The 25,832-nt window shown below is 35.9% G+C and overlaps 1 protein-coding gene across 1 annotated transcript in view; it reads left to right on the forward strand.

Annotated features, from left to right (window-relative positions):
- The window catches only part of SLC38A1 (solute carrier family 38 member 1), a 96,921-nt gene that overhangs the window by 27,652 nt on the left and 43,437 nt on the right, over window positions 1–25,832 (forward strand). Inside the window, exon 3 of the mRNA XM_043967626.1 lies at window positions 4,757–4,872. Coding sequence (XP_043823561.1) covers window positions 4,757–4,872 — 116 coding nt within the window. The remainder of the gene's footprint in view (window positions 1–4,756; window positions 4,873–25,832) is intronic.

Below are 25,832 nucleotides of genomic sequence, written 5' to 3' on the forward strand. Positions count from 1 at the left end.
AGTGGAAGTTTTTTATTGCAATATTTAATTAATTGGTTATTAAATTAATACTAAAGCATCTAAATTACTGCACTAAGCTGTGAGAAAGATCTTGCTGTTTTGATCTGAATGTATTGGTATTAAGGAATAGTTAAATTAATGCCCAAACTTGTCATATATATGAGATATGTTAGTGAACAATAGTAACTTATGAACTATCTTGTGCCAACTTAATGAGAAATATGATTGTTATTTAATTTGGAATTAGAATATGAATAGAAACACATGCAGACTAGTTGAATCATCTCAAAGATTTTTCCCATTGTTTAAAGGAATTCTGAGGGCAGTATCCTATGTTTATTGCCTATATGGTTGATGGCTGCTATTATGTGAAATATTTTCTAGTCTGTTCTCTGTATGTAATTTTGGATTATTTACACTTATTTCAACTCTTTTTTGTTATTAAGCATCTTAAAGCAAATCCATTTGTATAATGTTAACTTAGGGATGAAAAGCCTCAATTTAACATGGGTACAAGCATGGTTAATGCTTGCTATCTAGGATATATGATTCTTGAGAAATGAATTCACTTGAAGTACTGATTGTTGGAGTTTGCTATTCGAGACATTATGGGACTGTTAACTGTTTTATTTCTGAGTCTGACTCCAGATATGATCATTAAGCAATATTCCTGAGCCACTGAGTCATGGTGCCACAGCCCTAAGAGGTTTTACATGCATGAATCGCAGGTTGTACAATTGTCATGGGAAAGGCTGGGAAAGTGACTCTTGGAAAAGGCTGAGGTAGGAGTTTCCTGACTCAATTTCCCCAGTATTACACATGGAATGAAAACTATCCCACCTGGCTGATTTTAAGTCTGGCCCACTTCAACTGGCTGTCTGCAGAACTCCTGCCTGGAGTTTTACATATATAATATTGTTTAGGGGAGTATTACATTTCCAAATTTTCTTATTTAGCTATCTAGGCAAGGTATGTTAGAACATAGGTTGGGGAAGCATTATTCCCTGAGAGCTTCGTTCCTCTTCTTTTATGGCAAATTCCTGTAATCATGTCATTTGATTAGAATGAACACAATATTGGCTCTTCATTCCTTGGGTTAATACTGTAATATCTAAGTGAGATACAGGTATAAAATTCAAGCCCTTTTTGTAATTCTAAACATCTAGGGTGTTTGAAGAAGAGAATTTTAATGCAACCAGTTTTCTTAGAGGGGGTAACTTATAGAATGTTTTGTTATACTTAAGGAAAGGTCAATTCTATTTGAGTTTATTACTTAATGTGGAAATAACGCCTGTCTGTAGAGTATGTCCTGTAATACAAATATCGTTTATTATGGATGATTTATTTGACATGCACTGTTTTGAAACCAATTACTAAGTGTCATCCTAAATCCTTTACTGCATTTGAAGTTAACTTGGGAACTTTTATGTAAGTTCATTTGTGGTCATCTTCTTACAAAAATATTCTGTAACCTAAGTTTTATGTGAGGATTGAGTAAAATTTTTTGGAGAAATGAGATCAAGTGGATATGTATGTAACTTGGAAAGATTTAAGAGTTCTGCCTTCTGTGGTATTTTGAAACATCTAGATTATATGGTTTGTATGTATCAAGGTAGTGGTAACCTTTTGGCCTGTTGTTAATAATGTTTGTTAGATACAGTTAGATAAGGCTGTAAACAGCATGGGGTACTCATGGGCACTCATGTTATAAATTCTTTAAGGTTCAGGTAAACTATGGGACCTTGATATTAGTAATAATATCAGAACCATAAGGTTTGAGGTAGTTTTTACCACATGGACTAGTTATTGGAGAAGTAGCATTTGAGAGCCTATACCAATTTGTATTGAGATCTGTTTTGTAAGAGATTTTAACAGGAACATCTGAGGAGTATTTTGAAGTAATTCGAAACCAGAGAAGTAAATCTACTGAAGAAGGTGCCCTGGAGACAAGACATCTTTCAGACTGCCCCAAGAAAAGGAGTTCCAGAGACCAGACAACTATATGAGACATCTGAGATCCAAGATGAAAATGTTAATTGAATGGACAATGGGAGTGTATTACTGAAATTACGAAGGGACTTAATATTAGCTAATGCTGTTAACCATGTTTAATGTTTTAGTCTTGGTAATTATTGACATTTGTTCCTTGTGTCATATGTGGGGATTGTTACAAAAAGAATACGATGAGGATAGAATTTTCCAAAGAACAAAACCAGTCTTGAAAGGACACTATTGGATTTGTGGTCAAACTCCTTACACATGCCTCCCAGGGAACTGGACAGCTATATGTTATATTGGGTTAATTAGGCCCCAATTTTTCCTTCTGAAATATACCTTATGGGGCAGGATTAGGTATTGAGTTGTATGAAGAGTTAGGAAGATAGAAACAGAATATAGATATAGGACTTACTGCCACAGAGAATGCTAATGGATGGGGAGATGAATGGCCCCCATAGAGAATAATTCAGGTTTATGGGCCAGCTACCTGGGCACAAGATGGGAATTAGGGTTATCGAACCCCAATCTATATTCTGAATAAATTCATTGGATTGTAAGCCATGTTAGAGATAATAACCAATCAGACTGCCATGGCTTTGGAACTATTGGTAGATCAAGTCATTCAGCTGAGGCAAGGTATGTTAGAACATAGGTTGGTCCTCGACTATCTGTTGACTGAAGAAGGGGGTATCTGTGGGAAATTGAATTTAAGCACTTGTCTAAAATTAACGATAATGATAGGATAGTAAGGAAATAGCAACTAATATTAAAAAATGCTGCATGTACCGGTACAGATGTAGAACTCCATTTGAAATAATGGGTGGCTATCATGACTCATTGAGGAGATGGTGAAAACAAATTGGTTTCTTTGTACTAGGTGCCATTTCTGGATTGATATTAATTTCATGCCTAATCCCATGTTTTATGAATTTAATTACTAGGGCAGTGGAAGGACTGCAAGTGATTACTGTACCAAAAGCAAAATATTAGGTACTCAGGAGGAGTCCAGATAATGATACTAGGAAAATCCAACAGCAAAGAAGAAGAATATAATACTATGGAGACTGCGGAACTGTGTGATGAAATGCTACAGAAATTGGAAGGGACTATGAAAATTAGTGAGAAAAGCAGCACTGTTAACAAATAAAAGAGGAGGGATTAAGAGAAATGAAATAAAGTCTCCCCCTCCCCATAAATGCTGTTATCTCAGAAAACAAGGTACAAGAAAGGAGGATTGCAGGAAGGGGTCTGAAGGCTAAAAGATAGTCTTTAAGGTGCCCAAAAATAGATATAAAAGAGAACTCCAAGACTAGTAACCTAGCTAGTCCATGTGTGCCACAAGTTAAAGCTAATTTGTACTGTGCTTGCTCAATTATCTTATGCATATTAACTACCAACACCCCAAAGGTGGAGACTGCCGCCATTTTCAAACATATGATATATATAATGGGAGGGGGGGACATGTTAAGGAGTAATATTTAGAGGTGTTCTGGGAAGATTGTACACCTCTTAGTCTTCAACCAGTGAAGCGAAGAGGAGAGGGACCTTTGCAAGAGGATTAGGAATTAAAAAGAGTAGTTTGCTGTGGCAAAGCCCGTCACTATTCTTTATGGTGTATGCCCATTCTTGCAAGAATGTAATAAAGCCTTCATATATTCACCGAAAAGAAAAGTCCAATATTTTTATTTCTGACAGTTAATGAGTTAACTTCAAGGTGGTATGGATAAGAATTAGTCTATTCCCCACCAAAAAACTATAAAAATGAAACTCCGAACTCTTGCACTGCCCTCAGCACTCTTCCAACTTCATCTGGGTCCATGCTGCTGAGCACTCCCAACTCTAATCTGTGAGTTACTTCTCTGTGCCTCTCTCCCTCCCCATTCTCTTCCTTACACTGCCTGCCTTCCTCCACCACCCCAACCCCATCCCTATTCTGTCATCTCTGTATCCCTCCCCGCTTCACACTACCTGTCTCTGTGCTTTCTTTACTATTTGCCCCTGTACCCTCTGTGCTTTATTAAAATGTGACTGAAGCCTTATTTTTCACTGCCATTGTGTTCTTTCCTGGCAAGTGCCCAAAGAATTGGGCATCTGCCCCATTTAATAATTTCATAAATTAATTAACAATTTACCATATCAGTGGTATTTACCACCTAAAAATAATAAATATAAAACAATGGACTTAATTTCCTCTATTTTGCTTCAACATTTCCTCAAAGTTCCCCTTTCTCCTAGTTTATATCCCAAGGTCTTTCATAAATAATATCACATATTTGTGTAGTATATTAAGGTATATAAAGCAATTTGTATACATTATCTCATTTGACTCCTAACGACCCTCTGAGTAATAATAATAGCTAACATTTATGTAGCAGTTCGAGGTTTGTAAAGTGCCTTATTATCCCATTAGATCCTACTGAAGAATAGGTGTCTCCTAACATTCACATTTTACATATGAAGAAACAGCTCAGAGAAATTAAGTAACTTGCTTAGAATCTGAGACAGGATACAAACTAAGCTTTCCTGTCTTCACATCCATCATTTTACAGAATATGTGTTATATTTCAAACCCATATTTATACCACTGCCCACTGCACTAGCCTATGTTTTGTATCGTGAATGTTTTTTTTTTCTATTTTTCAGCTTAAAGTCACTTAAATATAGTACAAAATAAACTCCCCTCAAAAATGATCTTTTGTTTTCATGTTGTATTATCAAATGCAATTTAGGTTTTATTTATTTCTTTTTCTTTTTGCAGATACAAGGCACAGCTTCAGTGGGCATGTCTATTTTTAACCTAGCCAACTCTATTTTGGGCAGTGGAATTTTAGGACTTTCCTTTGCTCTAGCAAACACAGGAATAATGCTGTTTTTGTAAGTATCAACAATGAAGAGATTTGTCTTTGATATTCATTCCAAAATGTTTGCATTTTTAGAGTAAGATTTGGAAAATGATTTAAAGTAGTTGAGAATTTTCTGATTTTCTTGCTATTATTAGTAGATATTTAGGTACCATTCTATGTTTTTAAATTATATATTCATATATTTGTGTGTATATACACAAATATATGTATATATAGATGTATGTATGCATAAACATCTTAATTATCTCATGTGATCCTCACAATTATTTTGTGAGGTATATAGGTAGCAAATGTTTCTGTTACCAGAGCTGCCTCTCACTAACTAGGTTAATTCACTAGTTCTTTCCCCAAAAGCCCAAGGTCAATGTTTGGCAATTAGGTGTGTCAGTCTCAAAATGATTATTATTTGATTACTTAGACTTCACCTAGTTATCAAGTAAAAGAGAAAGGGGAAATCATTTTTAAAAGAGTACTGTGCCATGCATGATAAAGACATTTGAAAATAGAAATTTAATGTGTGTATCTTCCTTGTTACTTCAAAACTAGTTCATATGTTCCTGGTCATTCGAGCTAAGCAAAAACTTATTGTCTCCTTAGTGTTAACTCTCTAATAGAGAGCTTTCAACTCTCTATTAACCATTTTGTTCTCATTATAAGAGGAGACAAAATTAAAATAAGTTTGAATAGTTTTGCCTTTTCTTTGTTGTCCATTATTATTGTTCCATCCATAGGACCAGAATTGAGTTGTGTTGGAATAATACTGATTTTCAGTATGCTTGAAAGGGATACTGATACTGATTTCTTGTGGAGCCATGAATTAATCACTTTAATCTGTGCCAATGAGACTTCTATCTTACCCTGCACATGACACTTCTACCTCCTTTTGCTCCCACCTGATCTCCAGGCTTGGGTGAGAAGAGGAGTGCATATAGCCCCTGATGGAAGAGGAATAAGAAAGTGGGGAGGCTTCCATCTCCTACTGGGTAAATTTGACTTCTATCTCTTGCTGCATGTGGCCCCTGACAGAAGAAGAAGAGGGAAATTGGTGGGAAGTACAACTTCTATCTCCTGCCACACTGTCTCCTGCCTTCTGAGGGAAAAGTAAAAGTAAAACAGGGCCTTGGGTCTGACTGTGTGCCTTCCATCTTGTGCTATACCTGTCTCCTAACTTATCTTCAGCATTTCCTGGGAAGTGTAGGGGCACCTTCTATTCAGTGATGAATATTCTCACACTTAGTCATGTCCTAAACATTCCAGGGATTCTGAATTCCTATAGGTCATCATTCAAACCTCATTCTCCATGCCCCATCACCCAATTTCTTATTCCCATCCCCCTCAACCCTCTTACTGCAAATTTCCAACCAAACACAACATACTACTTCCACTGTACTAACATTCCTGTTCCATAGGCAACAGACCTCCCTTCATCCTAAATCTTTTCCTCTTCCATTCTTTCCATCTTGTAGCAATTACCAAGACCTGACTCTGTTCGTACCTCTACCACTCAGTAACCTCTCCTCTTGAAGTTCATGCAATCCATATTTACCAACCAATCAAGATCCTGGTTTCTGTAGATTTCCAGGTCACTCCCTTGGTGAGTTCAGTGTCTGGTTCACAATTTCTCTCTCCTGTCCAACTCCTGCCCTCATATTAGGGGACTTTAGCATACTGATTGACTCTCCATCAAACACTGTAAGTACTCAGTCCCTCAACCTGCTCATTTCTCATGGCCTACTCCTCTACTCCACATATGCATCACCTGCATTTTCAAGAATGCTTAAATCCTCTTATCCAATCATAATTCTTGTCTTTCCATATCTCCCTCTGCCTTATCTTACTGAACCCTACTCTTCACTATAATCCCTCCATCCATGATATATCTCCCAGGCCATCACTCCTGTCTTAGCTACTGTCTCCTATTTTCCCCATCTTGATCCACTGGTGAATCAATTCACATTTACACCATCTTCTCTTGAGTCCCTGGCCCACTTATCATCTCACCTGCTTTCTGCCAAGCCTCAGCCTTGGACCATTCCCACTATCTGATTCCTTTGTTTCTACACACATGATGATGAACAAAAGTGGAAAAAGCCATGTAATTGTTCTGAATTCACTATAAATTTATGTTACATAGCATCATCACCTCCCATCAATTCACTCTTCTATCCTTCACACCAGCTCTTCCAAACCTTCTCATCTCTTCTAAAACAGTCCCCCACCTTCTCAGCTGAGAACTTAACCTACTATTTTACAGAGAAAAATGAGGCCATCTGCTGTAAACTCCCTCTTCTCCCATCTTTCTCACTTAGGTACCTTTGGTTACTCTCTCCTCCTTCACCGCCATCTCAGAAGTTAAGAGGGTCCTTACTCCTTACCAAGGCTTACCCCTCTTCTTGCTCAAGAGACTTTATTTCATCCAATCTACTCCAACTATTTCCCCTTCTGTCAATCCCATTGTCTCATCTTCGATCTTTCCCTGTCTACTGGCTCCTTCCCTACAATCCACAAATATGCCCAGGTCTCCCCTCATCTTCAAGAAAACTCTCACTTGATCCTCTCATTCCTGCTCTTGTCGTACATTCTGCCATTTGTGGCTAAACTCCTTGCAAAGGCCATCCACAAGAGGTGCCTCTGAATCTGGCTTCTAACATCATCATTATACCATAACTGTTCTCTCTAAAGTTACCAGTGATCTAATCCAGTAATCCATCCTCATTCTTCTTGACCTTTCAGTGGTCTTTGATATTGTTGATCACCATCTTTTCCATGATGTTCTCTTCTCTCTAGGCTTTTGGAACACCACTCCTAGTTCTTCTTCTACCCATCAGACTACTCCTCCTCAGTCTCCTTTCCTAGATCCTCACATAGGTCATGCTCTCTGACCATTGATGTAAGTTAATTTTCCTTAACTTTCCTTTTGCATGCATTCTACAGTATTTTTCTTCCCCTCCCTATTTCCATTCTTAAAATCATCGCAGAACCACTCCTAGACCATGTCTAATTGGATTCCTATGAACCCTGATGATGGCAGGGTACACAGAGGACATATATCACTCTTCCCATATTTGAATGTAAGCAGTTTGTCTTTTTTAGTCATCTATTGTTTTTTTAAAAAACAGAAATGAGTGTTGTATCTTTCAATAAAAACCTTTTATTGATCTGTTGATATAATAATGTGACTTGTATTTGTTATCAATATGCTTCTTAATATTGATATTTGTTAATATTGTTATTGATATGTTATTAATTATTATAGTTTTCCTGCTATTTCCTGCTATACCAGCCCTGAATTCTAATTTAAATGCAAATTAGTTATAGCCTAATTTCTTTGTGATATGGTGCTATAGTCTCCTTACTACTGTTTCATTTAAAATTTTTGCATCAGGAACCAAGATGATGGGTAGAGGTAGCAACCCAGATGAACTCTCTCAAAATTTCCTTCAAACAACTCATAATGTCTTGTATGAAATTCTGTATTGGCAGAGCTAACAAAAGTTCAGAGTGAGACATTTTTCTAGACTAATGAAATTTAGAAGATCGGCAAGAGAGGTCTGTAATACTGGGGTTGGGGACAGACCTGGAGGATACCAGCTGCAGGCCTTTGCAGTGGCTACAACAGTGTCAGTGGAGGTGTCCAGAGCTCTTAGCCCAGAGATGATAAGGAGTTCAGAGATTATAGGGTACCCTTTGCTGTCACTGGGTGTAGACCTAGGTTCTATGAGGTAACTCTATTACCCATATGCAGTTCTGAGTCACATTTCCAGAACACAGAAAATAATTTATGGTTGATCAAAAGGTAGAAAGGGATGTGGTCACAGTTTCAAAGCACAGAGGAATACGTACATTTATAGCTTCAGGGGAGTAGGGGATCTGGTCACTTTCAGAGTTAAGAGGAGTGCTAGTGCTTGTGGCTGCAGAGGAACAAGGGCCCTTCCTGGATAATGATCAGAGTGCAGACCAGGGGTGCAGAGACCACACCTCTCCCCAGATCTCACCAGCTTGGAAGCACCTAAAGACCCCCAGAACTAGCTCTGAAACAACAGCATAAAAATCCTGAAGTTTGGTACAGTGCTGCTCCTTCACCCAGCAGGGGAGCAGGGCCCAACTCTAACACTAAGTTCAAAGTCAATAAATAGGTTGGAAAAATGAGCAAACAACAAAAAAAGAAGTTGACCATAAAAAGCTACTACAGTGGCAAGGAAGACCAAAACACAAACTCAGAAGACAACAAAATGAAAACAACTACAATCAAAGCCACAAAGAAAATTCAAATTAAACCCAATACAAGAATTCCTAGAAGGACAAAAGAAAAAATAATTAGAGAGAGCAATGCAAGAAAATTAAAGACAATTAATACTACAGTACTACTATAGTAAAAGAAGCACAAAAATACTAAAAAATAAGACCTTAAGAAACCAGAATTAGCCAAATGGTAAAAGAAACAAACAACAACAACAAAACACTGAAGAAAAGAGCTCCTTGAAAAGAGAATAGATGCTGCAGTCTATAGAGCAGTGGACTTGGAATCCGGAAGACCTGAATTCAAATCTGACCTCAGACACTTACTAGCTGTGTGACACTGGGCAAGATACTCTATTTGCCTCAGTTTTTCAACTGTAAAATGAGGGCACATTGAAGAAGGAAATAGCAAACTTCTCCAGTATCTTTGCCAAGAAAACTCCATACACAAGTCCATGGAGTCACCAAGAGTTAGACATGACTGAAGAACAACAACAAAGTAAATAAAAAGCAGAATAGGCCAAATGGGAAAGGAGGTACAAAAGCTCAATGAAGAAAATAATTCCTTAAAAATTAGAATTGTGCAAATGGAGACTAATGACTTCATGAGATATCAAGAAACAATAAAATCAAATAAATGAAAAAAAAAGGAAAAAATGAATATCTCATTGGAAAAACAACTGACCTGGAAAATATATCCAGGATAGATCATTTAGGAATTACTGGACTACATGAAAACCATGATTAAAAAAAAAGAAAAAAAAGAGCCTAGACATCATCTTTCAAGAAATTATCAAGGAAAACTGCACTGATAGCTTTGAGCCAGAGGGCAAAATAGAAATTGAAGGAATCTATTGATTACCTCCTAAAAGAGGTCCCAAAAGGAAAACTCCTAGGAATATTAGAATTCTTAGAACTGCAAGATCAAGGAGAAAATACTGCAAGCAGCCAGAAAAAAAATTCAAAAATTGTGGAGCTACAGTCAGGATCAGACAGGATTTAGCACTTCTACATTAAAGAATGAGAGGTTTGGGAATATGATATTCCAGAAGGCAAAGGAACTAGGATTACAACCAAAAATCACCTATTCAGTGAAATGGATAGTCAATGAAATGAATACATTGAATACAATGAAGACATTCCTGATGAAAAGATGAGAGTGAACAGAAAATCTGATTTTCAAATAGAAGACTCAAGTATAAAAAGGTAAATCAGAAAGAGATAATATAAGGCATACAATAAGGTTAAACTGTTTATATTCCTATGTAGGAAGATGATCAGATGATAACCAAAAAAACCCAGAATTTAAGGGATAAGAAAGGGTATTTCACCAGGAAAAGAGAGAAGGAAGAAGTAAAATAGGATAAATTATCTTATATGAAGAAATGTAAGAAACTTATTATGGTGGAGCTAAGTTAGGGAGTGGGATGGACATCCCTTGAACCTTATTCTCACTGGAATTGGTTCAAAGAGGGAATAACATACATCCTTAGTTGGATATAGAAATCTATCTTACCTATAGGGAAGTAGGAAGGGAGGGGTACAAGGAAAGAGGAGGGGGACTGATAGAAGGGAGGGAAGATTGGGGGAGGCAGTGGTCAAAAGAAAAATTATGGGAGGAGGGACAGGGTGAAAGGAGAAAGACAGAAGCAGAGACAGATGCAGACAGACAGACATAGAGACAGAGCCAAAGAACCATATAAAAATAGAGCCAGAGAGAGAGAGTCAGAAATAGAGAAAGAAGGGTAAACGGGGAAAATAAGATGGAAGGAAATACATGATAATCATGAATGGGAATGGGAATAGGATGAACTTATCAACAAATTGGAAATGAATAACTAGAATCCTACAATATGTTGTTTACATGAAACACACTTGAAGGAGAGGGACACAGAGTAAAGGAAAGGGCTGGAACAGAATCTATTATACTTCAGCTGAAGTAAAAACAAAGCAGGGGTAGCAATCAATCTCAGCCAAAACCAAAGCAAAAAATAGATCTAAAAGAGATAAAGAAGGAAACATCTTGATAAGAGGTACCATAGATAATGAAGTAATATATTAATTGAAAACATACATTCACTTGTAAGAAAATAATTATTAATAATGGATCTCTTGGGGGACTCAGAGATCAGTCCTTTCTCCCCCCCATTCCAGAAGTCCTGTTTTCCTTGATCTTATTTGGGACAAACCCAAGGGAACAAAAGAAATAGAGATAGACTCTTTTGTCTAGCTCAGTGAAGGAACACACCTAGATAATGGACTTTGCCTTAAGGAACTTGAGTGAGAGTCTTTCCTTGATGTGTAGAGTTCATTTTAATTTAGACCACCCTCAAGTTATGTCAACCAATGGAATTTAATAATGCTGACCAATTAGTTTTGATCAATGTATAATAACCCACCTCTATCAAAAGAGGATAAAATTGGAAAAGGCTACTTGCTCTTTCTTTCTCTTGGTGAGTACTCTGTTCTCCCTCTTAGGACAGTGAAGGTTTTGTAGGTCTTCTGAACTCTCCTTGAAATCACGTTGCAGCATGGGTCTTCTGGGGCTTTTCTCCTGTTCATGCTAATTGCAATGTAATCAATTCTTTACTGGTATATATACATACACACACACACACACACACACATACATATATATGTATATATAATTAATTAATAATAAATTCTTAATGCCCAAACTGGTGCAATAGCAATTAATAAAAAGGAACGATACTTTTTTTCTCAGTGGTACATGGCACTCACACAAAAATTGAGCATGTATTAGGGCATAAAAAACCTCACAAGTAAATGCAAAGGGCAGAAATATTAAATGCATCCTTTTCAGACCATAATGCAATACATTTTCAAGAAAGGGCCATAGGAAGATAGATGAAAATTTAATTGGAAACTGCTAATTATCCTAAAGAATGAGTAGGCCAACAGTATTGTGTAACTTAAGATTCTAAATGTGGATTCTAATCTGTTCCCCCAGTTTTGGGGGAAACTGACTAAAAACACTGATAAAACAAGTTTAGGTTTTTAAGGGTTTATTGAAAAATAGAAAGAGAAAGACTGAGAACAGAATTCCAACAGCCTGGCATTCCTATCTTTCCTCAAATTTCCTGTGAAGTCCTCTGCCGCCACCACCACCACCATCAAGTCAGGAACCCAAAAGAGACTGAGCTCTCCGTGCAGGCCCTCTTTCCTCCTTCCTGTCCCCTCCCAGAAAATAGGAGGCTCCTCAAGTTGATTGGCTGGTAGCCTTGATAGACAGCACCCATGAGCAAACGTCACTTCCTGACGCCAAGGAAAAGCCACATGACCTTACCCTCTGAGGCATTTTCCTCATGGTGGAGCTTTCCTATAGTAAGTCTCCAGTAGGTGGCATCATTCAAATCATTACAGTATCAACAACATTATGTGTGTGATAGACTTGATTCTTCTCAGCAATACAATGGTCCAAGATAGTTCCAAAAGATTCAAGATGGAAAATGCTCTCCAAATCCAGAAAAAAAAAAAGAACTATGGAATCTACATGCAGATTGAACCATACTATTACTATTGTTTTGGTTGTTGTTGTTTTTCTTTTTTGAGGTTTTTCCCTTTTGCTCTGATTCTTCTTTCACAGCATGACTAATGCAGAAATATGTTTAATGTGATTGTACATATACAACTTATATCAGATTGCTTCCTGTCTTGAGGAGGGAGGAGGGAATGGAGGGAGGGAGAAAAAATTTGAAACTAGAAATCTTATAAAAACAAATGTTGAAAACTATCTCTACATGTAACTGGAAAATAATAAAATACTTTTATGAAAAAAAAAAGAATGAGTAGGCCAAACAAATCATAGAAACAAGTGATTTCATTAAAGAGAATGACAATAATGAGAAAACATATAAAAATTTATGTAATACAGCCACAGAAGTACTTAGGAAAAAATTTATATCTCTAAACCCTTACATCAATAAAACAGAGAAAGAGAAAATCAGTGAATTGGGCATACACCAAACAAACAAACAAAACCTAGAAAAAGAACAAATTAAAAATTACCAATTAAACACCAAAATGAAAATCCTGAAAATTAAAGGAGAGATTAGTAAAATTGAAAGCAAGAAAACTATAAAACAAATAAATAAAACTAGGAGCTGTTTTTTAAAAAAACAAAAACCAAAATAAACCAATGATTAATTTGAGTTTTTTTTTAAAAAGAGGAAAATCAAATTACCAGTATCAAAAATAAAAAGGGTGAGTTCATCACCAATGTAGAGGAAAATAAAGCAATTATTAGGGACTATTTTGCCCAATTATATGCCAATGAATCTGACAATCTAAGTGAAATAAATGATTATTTGCAAAAAAATTAATTGCCCAGATTGAGAAGAGGAAGTACAATATTTGTATTATCCTATCTTAAAAAAAAAAAAAGAAGCAGATAAGTAAACCAATAAACTCCCAAAGAAAAATCCCCAGGGCCAGATGGATTCATAAGTGAATCCTACCCAAACGTTTAAAGAACAATTTGAATACTATATAAACTATTTTTAAAAATACATAGTAAGGGGGCAGCTAGATGGCGCAGTGGATAGAGCACCGGGCCTGGATTCAGGAGTACCTGAGTTCAAATCTGGCCTCAGACACTTAACACTAATTAGCTGTGTGACCCTGGGCAAGTCACTTAACCCCAATTGCCCCCTCCCCAAAAATACATAGTAAGAAATGACCATAGTAATCTAATATTTTATAAAGATCCAAGGTTTTGCAAGAAAAAAATCACTATTTGACAAAAATTGCTGGAAAAACTAGAAAGCAGTTTGGCAAAAACTATGTATAAACTAACATCTCACATCATATACCAAGAAAAGGTTAAAATGCATACATGATTTAGACATAAAAGCTGATATCATAAGCAGATTAGGGCAACATGGGAAATTTTACCTGTCAGATCTAGATTAGGGAAGAATTTATGACTGAATAAGAGATAGAGCACTACAAGATGTATATTAAATTAAATTAAAAGTTTTACACAAAAAAAGCTCAATGCTGCCAACATTAGAAAAAAAATCAGGAAATTGGGGGGAGTTTCTTATAAAGGCCTCATTCCTCAAATATATAAAGAACTGAGTCAAATTTATAATTTATAAGTCATTCCCCCATTGGATATAAATAGTCAGTGTTCAGAATAAATCAAAGAGCTATTACAATGAATAGGAAGATAGGTAGGAGTGGTTGGTAGGAAATTCTTTAACCTTTTCATAGAAATTGGCTTAAAGAAGGAATAACATACACATTCCATTGGGTATGGAATTTTATCTTACCCTAGAGGAGAGTAGAAGGTGAAGAGGATAAGAGAAGGGGGGAACTGATATAAGATGTGGCTGATCAGGGGAAGTGGTGATCAGAAGCAAAACACATTTGAGAAGGGATAGGATGAAAGGAGAGAAAGATAAATGGAGGAAATAGGATCAAGGGAAATACAGAGTAATCATGACTGTGAAAAAGAAATTATACCAAATTTCTCTGTTAAAGATCTCATATCTCAAAAATAAAGAGAAATGAGTCAAATTTATAAGGATATGAGTTATTCTCCAATTGGTAAATTGTCAAAAGATATGAATAGGCAGTTTTCAGATGAAGAAATTAAAGTTATCTATAGTTATTAAGATGTTCTAAATTACTATTGATTAGAGGAGTGCAAATTTAAACAACTCTGAGGTACCACCTCACATCTGTCAGATTGGTTAATATGACAGAAAAGAAAAATTATAAATGTTGGAAGGGGTGTGGAAAAATTGGGACACTAACACACTGTTGGTAGACTTGTGAACAGATTTAACCATTCTGGAGAGGGATTTGGAACTATGTCCAAAGGGCTATAAAACTGTGCATACCCTTTGACCCAGTAATACTATGACTATCCCAAAAAGATAAAAAGTAAAGGACCTATATGTACAAAAATACTTGTAGCAGCTCTTTTTTTGTGGTGGCAAAGCATTGGAATTTGAGTGGATGCCTGTCATTTGGGAATGGCTGAAAAAGTTGTGGTATGATTGTGTTGGAATACTTTTGTACTATAAGAAATGATGAACAGGGGTAACTAGGTGACACAGTGGATAAAGCCGGCCCTAGATTCAGAAGGACCTGAGTTCAAATGTGAGTTCAGACACTTGACAATTACTAACTGTGTGACCCTGGGCAAGTCACTTAACCCCAATTGCCTCACCAAAAAAAAAAAAAAGAAAGAAAGAAAGAAAAAAAAAAAGAAATGATGAACAAGAGACTCTCAGAGAAACCTGGAAAGACTTATATGATCTGATGCAAAGTGAAGTGAACAGAACCAGGAGAAGATTGTACAGAGTAACAGCAATACTGTATGATGATCAACTATGAATGATTTAGGTATTCTCAGCAGTACAGTGATCCAAGGTGATTCCAAAGGACTTATGAGAAAAAATGATATGTACCTGCAGGGAAAGAACTAATGGAATCTGAATGCAAATAGAAGGATAGTTTTTACGTTATTTTTCTTGATCTTTGTTTTGTTTTGTTTGTGTTTTCTTTTGCAACATGACTAATATGGAAATATGGGGTTTTTTTGTTGTTATTTTTTTTGTTTTTTTTAGTGAGGCAATCGGGGTTAAGTGACTTGCCCAGGGTCACACAGCTAGTAAGTGTTAAGTGTCTGAGGCCAGATTTGAACTCAGGTACTCCTGACTCCAGGGCCGGTGCTTTATCCACTGCGCCACCTAGCCGCCCCTGGAAATATATTTTTAATGACTACACATATATAAACTAACAAATTGCTTGCCTTCTCAAGCAGAGGGAGAGAGTAAGTAAGAGAGGGAGAGAATTAGAAAAAAAGGTAAAATAAGTCAATAAATAAAATAACTGGATGATTTAAAACACTTAGGAGTCTACTTAGCAACATACACACACAGGAACGAATGAATGAACAAAATTACAAAACATTTCTCAAAGGCAGATTTAAACACCTTGAGAAATATTTATTCAACATAATTAAAATGACAATACTACCTAAATTAACTTATTAATTGCCTTGCCAATCATTTGCCAAAGAATTACTTTATATAGCTAGGAAATATAATTAAGACCTCAAGCTTTATTATAGAGCTAAAATTGTCAAAACAATTTGGAACTGAGCAAAATATTGAGAGTTTGAGTAGTGGAACTAATTAGCCACATAATAGAAGTGAACAAATTAACAACAAAAACTACTGGGAAAACTAAAAAGCAGTCTAGCTGAAAATAGGCATAGACTAACATCTCACGTTGTGAATCAGCATAAGCTCTAAAACATCATAACTTAAAATTTTGGATAGAAGAGTTCATGAAAAAACAAGAGATAGTTTCATAAGAAGTAAAAAAATCTGGATTACATAAAATTAAAATGCTTTTTTGCATAAACAAATCCAATGAAGGTAAAATTAGAAGAAAAGCAAGAAACTGGGTGGGGGGAGTGGGAGGTCACCCTAGTAGCAAATTTCTCTGATAAAGGTCTCACTTCTTAAATATATTGGGAATTAAGTCAAATAACAAGAAGAGCCATTCCTCTATTGATTAATGGTCATAGGATATGAATAGGTAGTTTTCAGGGAAAGAAATCAAAGCTATCAACAGTCATATAAAAAGATGCTTTAAATCATGGATAATTGTGCAAATTAAAACAATTCTGAGGTACTGCCTCAAACCCATCAGATTGGCTAAGATAATGGAAAAGAAAGAGACAAATACTGGAGGGGTTGTGGGAAAAACAGTACATTAACATACTGTTGGTGGAGCTTTGAACTGATCTAATCATTGAGAAAGCAATTTGGAACTATGCCCCAAAAGTTATTAAACTATGCATACCCTTTGACTCAGCAATAACGCTGATCTATTTCCCAAAGATGAAAATGGCCCATATGTATAAAGATATTGATAACAGCTCTTTTTGTGGTGGTCAAGAATCAGAAACTGGGGGGATGCCCATCAGTTGGCAAATAGATAACAAATTATGGCATCTGAATGTGATGGAATATTATTGTCCTGTGAAAAATGAAGGGGATGGTTTTATAAAATCATGGGAAAATAAAATAAAATTAGAAATTCATGGGAACATTTCTATGAACTAATTCAAAGTGAAGAGAGCAGAACCAGGAGAACAGTAACTAATATAAAAATAATACATTTTTAAAGACTTATTCTCTCTGATCTACTGTTAAGGGCTAAAATTCTAGCTAAACTGTCTAAAATATTTAATGAGTGGTTGCCAATAAATTATAAGCTTTAGCAAGAGTTAGACTTTTAAGCATTTATTAAGGAGAATAAGAATTTGGTAAAGAGAGAGAGAAAGGCCTAGATTCCTGTCTATTAAAGGGAGAGTGCATTTCTAGCTCCCTTGTCCGCTGGAGTCCTCAGGAAAGAGTGTGAGCTCGAGCGCCAGTCTCTTCCTTCCTCCTCCCACTAGCCCGCGTCACTTCCTGATGCCAAAGAAAAGACTCCTGGTCTTGCCCTCAAAGACCTTCGCTTCATTGGCGGAACTTTTCTACAGTAAGTCTCCAGCAGGTGGCATCATTCCAATCGTTACACTACACAATGACCAACCAGAATTCCAAAGGACTCATTATGAAACATTCTATAACAAAGAAAGAGAACTAATGGACTCAGAGTACAGAATGAAGCATATATAGTTTTAAATTTTACATAGCTGATGTAGAAGCGTGTTTTGCAAGTCTGTGTGTGCATGTGTGTGTGTGTGCGCGCGCGTGTGTGTGTGTCTGTAATGAGTTTTGGAGTTTTTGCCTTCTCAAAGGGTGGGGAAGTGGTAGAAGCATAGAAAGAATCTGGAAATGAAAAAAAAATTAATGTGTTTATGAATTTAAAATATAGCATCCAAATTTTAAAAATTGACATCAATATTCATTAGAGATATTGGATTATAGTTTTCTCTCTATTTTGACTCTCCCAAGTATAGATATCAAGACCAAATTTGTATCAGAGAAGGAATTCAATAGAACCTCTTCTTTTCCTATTATTTCAAAAAGCTTATGCTATATTGAGACTAATTATTCTTCAAATGTTTGATTGAATTCATTTACAAATTCTTCTGGTCCTGGGAGCTTATGTATGACTTATCCATTTTCTAAAATTTTGGGTTATTTAAGCCCTCTATGACTTGTTCTATTGATCTCATCTTTATAAATATTCATCTATGTCATTTGGGTTCTGATAATTTCCTTAGTTCTTCATTTGTTACAAAATCATCTTTTTCTACTTTTTAATTTGATTTTTTCTTTCATTTTGAAAAAATAATAGCCATGCTTTATCTATTTTTATAGTTTTATTTAATAGATTCAGTGGATTATTTTTTTTTGCTCAGTTTTATCTTCGTGGTTTTCTTTTAAAATGTTCTTTGATTTTCATTTTGTGTTTAATTGACATTTTAAAATGTTTGCTTTCTAGTTTTTTTCTCAATAAATACTCCTTTATTTAAAGTTTTGAGTTCCAAATTTTATTCCTCCTTCCTTCCCTCCCTTCCCTCCCCCTTCCCTGATATGCTATACATGTATAATTATGTAAAAACATTGCCATATTAGTCATTCTGTACAAGAAAACTTAAAAGAAAAAAATGAAAGAAAGTGAAAAATAGCATGCTTCAGTCTATGTTCAACCAATATTAGTTCTTTCTTTGGAAGTGGATAGTATGTTTCATCATTAGTTCTTTGGGTTTATTGGATCATTGTATTGCTGAGAATAGTTAAGTCATTCACAGTTTTTCATCAAACACTATTGCTATCACTGTGCACAATGTTCTCCTGACTCTGCTCACTTCCCTATACATCAGTTTTCAGACCTTTCTGAAATCATACTGCTTGTCATTTCTTATATCACAGTAACATTCCATCATTACCATATACCACAGCTTGTTTAGCCATTTCTCTATTGATTGATGGACATTCCTTTAGTTTCCAATTCTCAGCCACTATAAAAAGAGCTGCTATAAATATTTTTGTACAAATAGGTCTTTTACTCTTTTGGGAGATGTCTTTGGGATATAAACTTAGGAGTAGTATAGCTGGATCAAAGGGTAAGCACAATTTTATAGCCCTTTGGGCATAGTTCCAAATTGCTTTCCAGAATAGTTGGATCTTTTCACAACTCTACCAACAGTGGATTAGCAACCCAGTTTTCCCACATCCCCTGCAATATCCAATGCTTTCTAGTTTTTAAAAAAATTTTCTTATTTTTTTGTTGTATTCCCAATTCATTGATAAGTTCCTTCTCTCTTTTACTTGTCAGTGTTTAATTATATAAAATTTCCCCTAAATATTGCTTTGTCCATGTTCCACAAATTTTTGTATTTGTAAAAATTTTCATAATCTTCATTCAAATAATCAATTGTTTCTATAATTTATATTTTAGGGTTACACATTCTTTGGGATTAAGTTAGTCTCTAATTTTAATTAATCAATTCTAATTAATTCAACAGCCTTTTATTGATTAAAATGTTTCTTGCATTTTGTTCCATGTTTAATAGTTCTGCTTTTTTTTTCTTCTTCTTCATTTTTGTGATCTTTAATATAAAGGTACCATGCACAGTTGAAAACCCATCCTCCTTTCGAGGTGCTTATAGTACACACACACACACACATACACATACATATACATGCATACATACATATGCAGATGTATATGAGTGTATGTGTATTTAGTATTGATGTTGATTTATTGCATATGGTATCTTTCAATGTAATGTAGTTTCCCTGTTTCTTTTTTAATCATCTAGTTTTGCTTTTGTTTTGTGAGATAATTGCTACTCTTTTTTTGAAGCATATTAGATTATGTTACAGTCCCTTATGTTAATGTTTCAGTTAATGTTTAAGTGTTTCTTGTAAATAAGTATTGTTGGATTTTTCTTTCTAATCCATTCTTTATCCTCTTCCATTTTGTGGATGATTCAACCTGTTCACATTCACAGTTATGATGGTTAAGTATATTCATTTCTCTCCATTGTATTCTCTTATAATTTTTCCTTTCTTTGTTTCCTGCCTCCCCTTTACAACAAAGAAGGTGATGAGAAAGAAGATGTGGGCTTAGGATCTCTGTTTTATCTTTGATGCAATCTGTTGCTACTTCTCTACCCTATTTCTCTTTCCCAGAGCCCAGTCACATTTTCTAGCCTTTCTCTTTTTTCTTTTAACCATCTCTTTTCAATCTACTCTCCAAGGATAGTTTATTTTGGTTATGACCCTCCCTAAATCTACCTTCCTTCTTATTCCCTCCTCTTTCTGCTGTACTTTTCTCTTGTTTCTCTGTTGAGTGAAGTGTATGTTGCACTAAATTCTGTGTATGTGTATCATGGAATTGAAAATTTTGGTATCCCACTTTATTTTATATTACTTTGTTGTCTTAATTTACTATTTATTAATAATCAAGTTGCTACAAGTTGTCATTCAGTTATTTCAGTCATGTCTTACTCTTCATGACTCCATTTAGGGTTTTCTTGGCAAAGATACTAGTATGGCTTGCCATTTTCTTCTCTAGCTCACTTTACAGATGAAGAAATTGAGGGAAACAGGGTTGAATGTTTTGTCCAGGGTCACACAGCTATAAGCAAGAGGCCAGATTTGGACTCAGGTCCTTCTGACTCCTGGCCCAGAGCTCTATCCACTGTACCACCTAGTGTCTCCTCTATATTAGTTATTCTCCCTTAATATGTGAACTTGAACTCTCTCTGAACACGTTAAACCTGCAGTTGTTCGTTCCCCATTTATAACACAAGCCACCCTCCACCCATTAAGTTCCCTTCCTCAGGACTTTCCAGCCACAGAATTCTGATCTATATTCTAATTTATCAGAAATCAGTAATATATAAACCACAAACTTTCTGTTTTCCCTCATAAATTGCCAATCACAGGACTTTCCAGATGTATCTTGTGGTTAGTGCCCCATACCTTTGTCATGCCAGATTAATGTCCCTGTTGTGACATTTAAAATCTAATGTGCAGTCACCTTGTTTCTGCCCCCAGTGTGGGAGGAGAACTAGCTAGGGTTTACATATAAGTTAGAAGTGTAAGCACCAGTTTTTGGCATTAAGCATTTATTAAAGAGTAAAGAGAGAACACATGGAGTTCAGAAAGTTAAGAAAGAAAACTATCTACCCTAGGGTTCAGACTGGCCTCCTTCTCCTTTTCTTTGTCACCAACATGAGGTTCGGGAACAAAACAGAGAGAGCCAGCTGTACTTCCTACTTTCTGCCTCCCTCTGGGACAGGAAGAAGGGCGGTCCCCACACACAGCTCCAAGCTAATTGGCTGGTAGCATTCAAGTCCATTGATTGACATGACTTAAAGGTGGTCCATGAATTGTGAGGTAACTTCCGGATGCTAATTTGACCTCAGAAAGGTCACCTCATGCTTTCTCAGCAGGGGGCCCTGGTAATATTCTCACACTGTCTATTTTGAAGTTCCTCTGTATGACTATAAATGAGCTACCTTGATTTTCAGATGCATTCTTGGCTACTGAGGAACCTTGGATCCCCTTTTACTGGCGCTATCCTTGCTAATAAATTGAATTGCTCAGGAGCAGCTAGGTGGCACAGTGGATAGAGCACCGGCCCTGGAGTCAGGAGGACCTGAGTTCAAATCCGACCTCAGACAGTTAACACTTACTAGCTGTGTGACCCTGGGCAAGTCAGTTAACCCAAATTGCCTCACCAAAAAAAAAAAAAATTAATAAATAAATTGAATTGCTCAACACTTCATTACCTCAGTTTCTCTTTATCACAGATTTTACTTGCAACAATAGTCTTCCTTCTTTTTTCCAATTCATATAAAAGTGAGGTTCACATGTCACCTGTTCTCCCCCAACCAGAAGGGTCCTGCTGCTATTTTCTCCTGGTATTGAGTGCTGGGTTCTTCAAAGATCTCAGGGGCAGCTCAGGCTGGGTTTCTTTCTTTCTTTTTCTTTTTTTTTTTTTTGCTCTCAAGGTGGTCTGATCCAGGTAAAAGCAAGAAAGCTGCTTTCTTGTTATGAATTCTGAAAGATTCTCACCTGGATTTGGGTCTGAACAACATACCTGTGGATTTTGCCTCTACTTGGAACCCCAATAGGCTGCTGCCTGACCCAACCACTGCTATCTAGCTGGAAGATTCTGCAGCTTCCAGGAAATGGGTTTACTTTGGTCTGAGCTCCATATCCTGATTATTCAGACTAAACTGAAGACTGCTCAGTTCTGTTTCTGCTCATTGCCCAGTACATAGCTTTGGACCCTGACACCTTCTTGCTTTGGATTCTTACCCTTATCTTTCTGCATCAGTTTTGCAGCCCAACTCTGGAGTATCAGGCACAGTGATGCCACTTGACACCTATTCTTGCTTCCTAGATAATACCTTCTTATTGTATCCAGGACCTTTTCTTGCCCTAGTACATAGCTGGAGCTCCTAGTTCAGTCACTGCTTTGGAAAGCTTCACACAGTGCCTTCCTTTCTAACTCCTGTCCTTACCCACAAACCTCTGTCTTTTTATACCAACATAGGCCAAAAAAATCACTCACTGGGATTTTTCCTTGAAATTCCCAATTAGGACTCAAACAGGCAAGTTTTTTTAGATCTTAAAATAGTTATGAAGAGATGTTGGCCTAATACTTCCTACTCTACTGTCTTGGCTTGTCTTTTCAATATGTATCTTGCAAAGCTATTGTGGGGGCCACACTATCCTGCTTGTCTATGATTTTGTCCTTTCTCTCTCTTCCTTTGCATTAAAAAATTCAATGGCTCAGTTTTCTTTCTGTTGTTTTCTTTTTATTTTGCTAACCCATTCCTAGCTTCTCTCTTCCCACCCTACCCACTGAAAACAAACAAAAAAAACATGCTATTCAAGTGAAACAAATTCCCACAATGATCATGTCCAAATATGTGTCTTACTCTGCATTTTGGATCTATTATCTTTCTGTTAAGAGGTATGTTGTATGATTTACCATTAGACTTCTGGAATTGTGTTGGTTATTGCATTGATCTGAGTTCCTAAGTCTTTCAAAGTTGTTTTTCTCTACAATAATGTCATAATGTAAAATTTTCTTCTTGTTCTATTCACTTCATTTTGCATTAGTTCATACAAATCTGCCCTAGTTTCTCTGAAACCATCTCTTTCATAATTTCTTATTGCACAATATTTCTTTATATTCATATACCATAATCGGTTCAACTATTTCACAATTAATGGATATCTCCTTAATTTCCAGTTCCTTCCCATCACAAAAAGAGCTTCTATAAATATTTTTGCATACCTAGTCAGCTAGGTGGCACAGTGTATATAGATATAGTTGGACATAGAATCAGGAATGCCCAAGTACAAATCTTGCCTCAGACCTTTAGCTGTGTGATTCTGGGCAAGTCACTTAAACTATTTTAGCCTTAATCTCTTCATCCGTAAATGGGTAATTTAATACCAACTCAGAGAGTTGTTATGAGGGTCAAATAAGCACTTTGCAAATCCTAATATGTTATATAAGTGGTAGTTGTTATTACTATGAGTCCTTTTTCTACTTCTTTGATCACTTTGGGGTATAGGCTTAGTAGTGGTATATAAATGGTGCAAAGGTATGCACAGTTTAGTGACTTTGGAGTCTTGGTTGCTAATTGCTTTGCATGGTCAATATTTTATTGTTGCTCCAGAATTTATGACCCATACCATCCAGTGGATCAGGGTTTTTCTCTTCCAAAGGTTGCCTATATGTTCATGGGCCATCCCTTATACTTTTCCTAATAGACTGTTACTGTGCCCACTCTAGCATGGCAGGCTTAGTCAGCTGTTAAAGTGCATGGATTATTTTGTACAGTGCAAGAGAATCTTGAAGGCTAATTTCAGTTAGCTCAGACTTTTATAGTCATTAACAACTAGCTTCTTTTCTAGCTCAGCCTTACTTCTAAACCTAATCCAGGTGTCTAGCTGTGGATGTCTGTTCTGTTAGGAAACAAAGTTCTTTTTTATCTAGATTCTTGAGGCAGGGACTGATGGATATGTTTTTTTCTTTATAAGTTCTACCATAATAGGTATGCATAAAGCATGGGTTACATGTCCTGGGACAAGCTTTATATGTACCTATGCCCAACACCTGCAACTTGAACAAAGTTAGAGTTCAATAAATGTTTGTTGATCTGATTTCATCCCATATCTAGTCTTCAATTTCATTCTATCCTAATATTTGAGTAGAAAGTATTAGAATTTAATTATTAATTATTTTTTTCTTTATTTTCATTTTGAATTTGATATACATCAACAACCACTAAAATTCATATATAAAAATATAGAAAAAGAGGATTGTATATGAAACCATGAATAATATGTATAGTTTATTTCTTTTAAATGGTTAATCCAATTGCATTTTAATTTCCCTAGGGCAAGTGAGGCTTTTTTGTATTCTCATAGTTTTCTTCCAGAGCAGAATATGTGTGTGTGTATGTGTGTGTGTGTGTGTGTGTGTGTGTGTGTGTGTGTATCAATCTGGACCCATGAGTTCATTGTCATAGGTAACTCTAAGTATACAAACCATACAGAACAGCAATTTATCTGCTGCCCAATTGTCTTTCTAGTTTTTGAGTAGGCCAGCTGAGATATTCAATGAAAATATCATCTGTTTAGTTGTATGACAAATTCATATATTTATGTCCAAAATGGAAACAGATGCTAATTTTAATCAGTTTGCTATATTTCCTGTTGTCTTCTCACTCTGTTCTCTAAATGTATGCATTGTATTAAATCACTTAAAAAATCCCATCTAAACAGCTTCACTTTAAAGAATTATAATCCCACTAACACCTAGACTTCATTATAATAGCAAATATTTTTTTAGATTTTGAAAGGTAGATTTTACTAAAAAAAAAATCACAAAATCACAGAATTTTGTAATTGGAACTCTCTCTTTTTCTCTCTCTCAGAACTCTCTTTTTAATTCTTAGGAACTTTTTGCTTCTATCAATCCAAAATTTTTCTTTCATATGACATTGAGGCTCTTCACCACTCAGATTACCTTCTTCAGGTTATTAATGTTTTTTCTAAAATATGCCACCTAGAACTGAACACAAAAACTGTAGTGGGATTATAACTCCCTTATTATTGTAAACTAGTACACTTTTAATGTAGCCCAAAATCACGTTAGTCTTTTGGGTTTCCATATCATACTCATATTGACCTTCAGTCCACTAAAGCCCCTAGATCTTTTTAAAATAGTGTCTTATCATGCCTCTCACATCTTGTACTTTTGAAGTTGATTTTTTGAACCTAAGCATAACATGTGTTTATCCCTATTAAATTCTATCTTAGAGGTAGTGAGTTAGTTAGTTAACTAAACCTGAGTTAGTTTCAGGAAAACCTAGATTCAAATCCTGTTTCTGACATACTAATGAAGTAAAGTCTTATACAAGTAACTAAACCTCTGAGTATGCCAGGCAAATTTTTAAGCCTATAAATTATATGAGGCAGCTAGATGGCACAGTGGATAGAGCACCGGTCCTGGAGTCAGGAGTACCTGAGTTCAAATCCGGCCTCAGACACTTAACACTTAACTAGCTGTGTGACCCTGGGCAAGTCACTTAACCCCAATTGCCTCACTTAAAAAAAAAGCCTATAAATTATAGCTGAATAGTCAAGTCTTTGTTAATGTAGAAAATTTCTACACTGGTAGTTCCCCACCCCAAGAAAATAACATGTCTAAACAAAAATAAAAATTTACCCTAAGCTTTGTATCATCTGTAAC

Source organism: Dromiciops gliroides, chromosome 5 (genome assembly GCF_019393635.1).
Source record: "Dromiciops gliroides isolate mDroGli1 chromosome 5, mDroGli1.pri, whole genome shotgun sequence".
NCBI lineage: Eukaryota > Metazoa > Chordata > Mammalia > Microbiotheria > Microbiotheriidae > Dromiciops > Dromiciops gliroides.